Below are 6,580 nucleotides of genomic sequence, written 5' to 3'. Positions count from 1 at the left end.
TCCTCTTTGTGTATATGCATGTATGTAGATTACTATCCACCAATGTTACATTTTAATGAATATCTTATTGGAAGGACTACGTAATCGCTATTTCAAAACATATTGACGTTCACATATGGCAAAACAATATTTCAGCACTTAGATTGGTTTCTAAAATTTATTTTTAGCCACAAAATTACTTAAAAACAAGCCAAAGCCTTATATAGTTCTTGTTAAAGGTTGAGTAACTAGGATAATGAGGATGAAAGAGAGAAAAATGAAGGAGGACTCCATTTCAAAGAGATGTAGTCTATGTTCCCAGCTTTAGAGTAAGAAACTACTAGGTAATAGTTTACACTTATTTATGTGTAATATGGCTTTAATTTAGTATTTTATAAAGATCTGTATATAATTGTTTCCGTCTGGTCTGTGAATTTATATTTAACACTTGGTTTTGTAAACATACAAGATGAAAAATGAATGAAATGCTCAATGAACTGTATACCATGAGGATTCAAACTGCACTTTTCTGTTGCCAGAATTCCAGTGGTGGACTTGTGAAGGAATTCCCTTTGGACTAGGTCCACTGTGGGTGATACCCAGGACTAATGTTAGTGCCTTAATTGCATTGTTTCCCATAGGGCTATATGCTTCCTTTAAAACTGGCCCAGTGCCAGTGGCAAATCACTCTCAACTGTGATCCTCATCAAAGACTTTGGTCATATTTTAAAATTATTAGTTTTCTGTGTGTATTTTAGTGGTATAGCCTGCCATTCCAAATTAGACTTGCTTTTAGTGTATCATTTTACACCGTTGATCTATAATTCATTACCTGTGCACACGAGGGGAGACAGTGAATTGTACGCTGGTAAACTACTTGGTGAAACCACGCTTTGTATTTTTAAGGTGTATAATTATATTTAAAATCAAGCAAGGCTTAATTTTGTGCCTGATTTTCTTCTTTGAAAATGGATTTATCTGGGGGTTGCAGTTGATGACATTTTGATATTAATATGTTTGCTGCTGCTACCAAGAGCTTTGTCAAGCAAGTTGGAGATGGAGGGAGATTAGTTCCTGTTCCAAGCCTCAGTGAAGCTGACAAATATCAACCTTTAAGTCTGGTGGTAAAAAAGAAGCGATGCTTTCTGTTTCCTAGATATAAATTTACCTCAACACCTTTTACACTGAAAGATATTCTGCTAGGAGACAGAGAAATTGCAGCTGGTAAGTTTAAATGTTTGAGAGTGACTACTCATTCAGCTATATTATTGGTAACCTAAACATAGGTTGTATATATATTTGTATCTATTTATATCAGTAATATGTACACACTGTCAGTAAAAGCAACTTTTATTATGAGAAATTTTTATTATGATAGTAGTAATAGTAGGATCAACATTATTAAGATTAGATTAACACTGTCTAAAGTTTATATAGTATCAAATCTATTATTGGTCAAATAATTTGCAAATCTATCAATTATTTTATAAATTAACCAACTCAACTTAGAATATGATATATTTATTTATAAAATGGGATGTTATTTGGGCAGTTTACCTATCTCATGGTCAAATGAGATGAAAGTAATTTGTGTTTTATGATTTATTACAATTGGTACACAAATGTATTAGAAGGCTAGATTATGAAATAAATTAATATTTTGACAAGTTATTGCTTATAAACACTTGTTTTTCTTTCAACCACATGATGGGTCTTGATCCTTAAGATGTTTTGTTGGCTGCACAGAAAATTTGAGTTCATTTTAACAATTCTGGCTGTTTCTTTTTGTTGTATGATTAATTGAATTGCTATTTTTAATCTTGGTTTGAACTGTTGGCTTTTTCTAACATTTGCGTACTTGAGTCTTCAATTGTAAATTAACATGTTACTATGTATAATCTACATAAGCTGAGTTCAAGACATTTAAAAATCATTAAGTTCCTTCTTGTAAAGGTATTTCATCTTATCAATTACTGAATTATGAAGATGAATCAGATGTTTCATTGTATGGAAGGCGAGGCAACCATATTGGAAATGATGTGGGGATTAACGTTGCGGGATCAGATTCCATTGCAGTAAAAGCTTCCTTTGGTGTAGTAACCAAACATGAAGTGGAAGTATCAACATTACTCAAAGAAATCACTACACGGTCAGTATAATAATCCTGATATACATTAGTGTGTTCATTAAATATTTTAACTGTATAAACTTCATTACAAAGAATGCTTAAAACATTGACGTATTTTACTAGTGTAATTTGCTGTATATGTTTGAAATACTCAAATTAGTAGTATATTCAAACTTTGCATAAGTGTAGATATCCAAAAGCATTTGGCTTAAAATTTTTAATTGTTGCACAAAATCACTTTGGCTTTACACATATTTGCTAAATTATTAGATTAAAATAATATAGGAATCTGTCTGCAACAAATATACTAAGTGTCTCCTCCAATAGACTCTCAACAGATAGAATAAGACATTCTATATGGGCATGTTTTAAGAAAATATTAATAGAAAGGAGAGGCAGATTATTGAATTTCTTTTGGATGTATTTTCTGATTTGTATTAGGCCTGCCTTGATTTAGTTAAGGCAAATCGTGAATGAATAACATATGAAAGCAAAAAATGTACCTGATTATATATAGTTAGATGTTAAAGTCTTGTGAATGTGTCTTCTTTATTTTAGAAAAATTAACTTTGACCACAGCTTGATCCGTCAGTCAAGGAATAGCAGAAAGGCAGTATTGTGTGTGGTCATGGAAAGCATTCGAACCACACGGCAGTGCTCACTGTCTGTGCATGCTGGAATTCGTGGGGAAGCAATGCGGGTAAACCACACTTATTAGGCTTCTTTTAATAAAATGTTGCCATGGGAATTTTTAAAAAGTACTCAGCTTCTAATAAGACTTGTGTATTTTGTGAAATGTTGAGATGAAAGACCTGCAATTGTATAGGATTTTGCGTAGTAATGTCTTTGTTTCAGAATATGGAAAAAAGTCCAAGAAAACTTGGATTCTAAACAGGTATAATATAACGCAAACAAAATACTAATCTTATGGAAATAATGAAAAATAATAAAAAAATAAAGGGCATGAACAAAAACCCAAAAAAGAAACCACTAATTCTTGTGAAATAATATGTATACTGGAATACCTCCTATTACTAGTTGAGTGCCCTTCTTTTTCTTTCTTTCTTCCCTCCCTTCCTTCCTTCCTTTCTTTCCCTCCCTTCCTTCCTTCCTTCCTTCCTTCCTTCCTTCCTTCCTTCCTTCCTTCCCTCCTGAGTCTTGCTCAGTTGCTCCAGCTAGAGTGCAGTGGCATCATCATAGCTCATTGCAACCTCAAACTCCTGGGCTCAAGTAATCCTCCTGCCTCAGCCTCCCATAGTGCTAGGATTACTGGCATGAGCCACCATGTCTGGCCTAAGTGCTATTTTAAGAATAAAAATTGAATTCTTTGATTATAGTTTTAAGTATAGTTTATAATTTGAAATTTTAAAAGTTGAATTTATATTTTTATATTAAAATGATTTTTCTAGGCCAGATGTGGTGGCTCATGCCTATGATCCCAGCACTTTGGGAGGCTGAAAAGTTCAAGACCAGCTTGAGCAGCAGAGTGAGACCCTGTCTCTGATTTTAAAAACCCAGAAAATAAAAAAATAAACAAAATGATTTTTCTAAGTTAATATTAATCGCCAAACATGCTTTATTCAATGTTAGTTAAGTCCTTTTAAAAAATTAGAAAATGTGTTTAATTTTCAGCTGAATTATGATGCTATGTATCCTGTCATTCAGTGATGCCTAATAATGACTTGCTGGGATGAAAACCAATTGTTAGAAAGATAGGGTTCAATGATAATTTTTTCAAATCTATACAAATAAAAGTACCTATATTCAGCTGCCCACCAAATTCTGATTAACATTGTATCATTTTTGAGACACAAACTGAAATATTTACTCGATTGTTGGTGATAGCTTTGGAACAGTGGACAGTCTAGGCTGAAAACTTCAACTCTAGCTAGCACTTAAACATTGTTGCTTTCTAAGATTTGCAGTTGAAAGAAAAAGGCTTCTACTCCAGAGAGCATTACTGTTGTGGTAGCACCAGTCATTGGCTCCAATACCAAAGTAAGTGGAAAAAGTAGAGAGAAATTTCCTAATGTAGACCATGAGTCCCCATTGGACCACTAGATCTCTGCTATGAACAGTTTATTTCAAACAGAATATCTTTACTTAGGGAAGTTTTGTTTTGTTTTGATAGGATTGTAGGAGATACTTTGTTTCTCTAAAAAGCTACCCTTGTATGTTGTGTTTCTTACTAATATTTTACTTATTTAATATAGTTTCATTTTATGGATGAACAGAATCCCAGGGGAAGGGACAAAGCTATTGTTTTCCCAGCACATACAACCATAGCTTTCAGTGTTTTTGAACTCTTCGTTTACCTGGATGGTGCCTTTGGTGAGTGAATGATCTGCATGAAACACAGATGATTATAGTTTTAAGAACATAGAAAACTTTCTTTCTCTCTCTCTCTCTCTCTCTCTCTCTCTCTCTCAGTGTCTGATAATTACAGAAGAGTGATGCTCTCAGCACTGTCAATCTTACACTTTAATGAGGTAGCTGGAAAGGTCCTCCCTTCTCTACTTATCCAGTACCTCTTTTCTGCTTCTCAGTTAAGGCTGTAGCTCCTCACTACCCCACTTTCAATTATAGATAAGGGCTAAAATGCAATCCACTGACAAAGTATTCCTTGGCTTACCTGGGGAGATAATGAATAACCCTCTTACAGGTAGTTTCTGGCAAATAGAGGAGTACGTAGACAGTAAGATATCTGAAGTGTCCGGGTGCCCAAACCAGGGCACCCAATGACAACTTTTCCTACTTCAGTTTTACCTATCGCAGACCCAGCTTCCTTCCACACTCCCTCTAAAAGATAACTTTAAAAGTACAAATACTTCCTCCAAAATTGTCATCTTGTATAAAACCTCGATTTAGAGGTATTATACAGCTCACTTTAGATTTCTCCATTTTACAGGTCTTTAAGGTTAGTTGGCCAACTGGCACAAGTCCAGGTGTAGCCCAAAGGATCAAGCAAGGGGGCCCCCTAGCTATGGTAATTTATAAACATTTTTAGACCGGTTTTTTTTTGTTGTTGTTTGTGTCTGCAATTTTGTGGGAGGAGTGAATAGGGAGTCCAGAAACAAAACAAAATTACACCCTAAGTAAATTCTATTTGGAACACTTTGGGTATAAGTTATATTGGCTGTTGGGAGGAATAAATATGAGTACAAGGATATTGAGTTCTTAATAGCAAAAGATTGGAAACAACCTTAAGGATACTAATTAAATCATGGTACATCCTTACAAAAGACTATGAAGCCATTAAGAATGAATGAGTATAGGTCCTGACATGGAATAATTTCTAAGGGATATTTTAAAGACATATGTATAGTATGTGACTCTTTGGGCCTAAAGAATTTTATATACATACACAAGTATATAATCTATACATCATCCTTTATGCTTATAAAATATATGGAATATTTCTGGAAGCATACACAAGAAATTTAACAGAGTTGCCTTTAAGGTGGAAGACTATGGCTGGGTTCAGGGTGGGCTAGAGATTTGTCACTCTATCCCCTTTTTGTACTCTTTGAATTTTGTGCCATGTAAACGTTACCTTTTCTAAAAATTATAAAATTTAACTTAAAAAAAGACAATGAATAGTTTGTACCAGAATTCATCACCCCATAAAACACCCTGTGAAATATGAATTGTTCAACTTATAACATCTTCTAAAAATTTTTTTGTAGACCTTTGTGTCACTTCAGTGTCAAAAGGAGGATTTGAAAGGGAAGAAACGGCAACGTTTGCACTGCTCTACAGATTGAGAAACATACTATTTGAAAGAAGTATGTCCACTGAAGAGTATTTTGAATGTATTTTTTTCTTTCTGGATTAAGGATAACATGAGGTTATCTATTCTGTAATCCCATCTGTTAAGGAAAAATTTAAATTTAAAAGCCTCATCATTTCATGACTGACGGTTAAGATTCAGGTATTTATAAATACAGTTGGGTTATGTATTTTTTATTTTGACTTATAACACATTTGTTTTTGTCCTTTTAGATAGAAGAGTGATGGATGCCATTTCTCGTTCGCAGCTTTACTTGGATGATCTCTTTTCTGACTACTATGACAAACCTCTCAGCATGACTGATATTTCGCTCAAAGAAGGGACACATATCCGAGTTAACTTACTTAATCACAACATTCCAAAAGGGCCTTGCATACTCTGTGGAATGGGGAATTTTAAAAGGGAGACGGTTTATGGGTGCTTTCAATGTTCTGTTGATGGACAGAAGTATGTGAGACTTCATGCAGTTCCTTGTTTTGATGTTTGGCACAAAAGAATGAAATAAAATGAAAAATTAATATATTTGCTGGTGTTTTAGATGAAGTTGTGCCACAAACCATCTCTAAATTATCTAGGTTTGCTTTGATTAATTAGAGAGGGAGAAGAGGCCGGGCACGGTGGCTCACGCCTGTCATCCTAGCACTCTGGGAGGCTGAGGCAGGAGGATCGCTTGAGCTCAGGAG

At 34.4% G+C, this 6,580-nt stretch overlaps 1 protein-coding gene across 1 annotated transcript; it reads left to right on the top strand.

The window, feature by feature from the left end:
* The first annotated feature begins 293 nt into the window (after positions 1-293).
* PJVK (pejvakin) lies at positions 294-6,416 on the top strand. The gene is made up of 6 exons (XM_045559335.1): positions 294-1,203; positions 1,933-2,128; positions 2,666-2,807; positions 4,321-4,438; positions 5,794-5,892; positions 6,110-6,416. The coding sequence occupies exons 1-6, from the start codon at positions 993-995 to the stop codon at positions 6,400-6,402; spliced, it is 1,059 nt and encodes a 352-aa protein (XP_045415291.1). The 5' UTR covers positions 294-992; the 3' UTR covers positions 6,403-6,416.
* Positions 6,417-6,580: the final 164 nt, after the last annotated feature.

The sequence above is a fragment of the Lemur catta genome, chromosome 8 (genome assembly GCF_020740605.2).
Source record: "Lemur catta isolate mLemCat1 chromosome 8, mLemCat1.pri, whole genome shotgun sequence".
NCBI classification, from domain to species: Eukaryota; Metazoa; Chordata; class Mammalia; order Primates; family Lemuridae; genus Lemur; species Lemur catta.
This window is presented reverse-complemented; position numbering and strand designations above follow the sequence as displayed.

Coding starts and splice junctions, on each gene's coding strand:
- PJVK (XM_045559335.1), top strand. CDS start 993: ATGTTTGCTGCTGCTACCAAGAGCTTTGTCAAGCAAGTTGGAGATGGA. Junction 2,129..2,665: donor CTCAAAGAAATCACTACACG/GTCAGTATAATA, acceptor TCTTTATTTTAG/AAAAATTAACTTTGACCACA. Junction 5,893..6,109: donor AAACATACTATTTGAAAGAA/GTATGTCCACTG, acceptor TTGTCCTTTTAG/ATAGAAGAGTGATGGATGCC.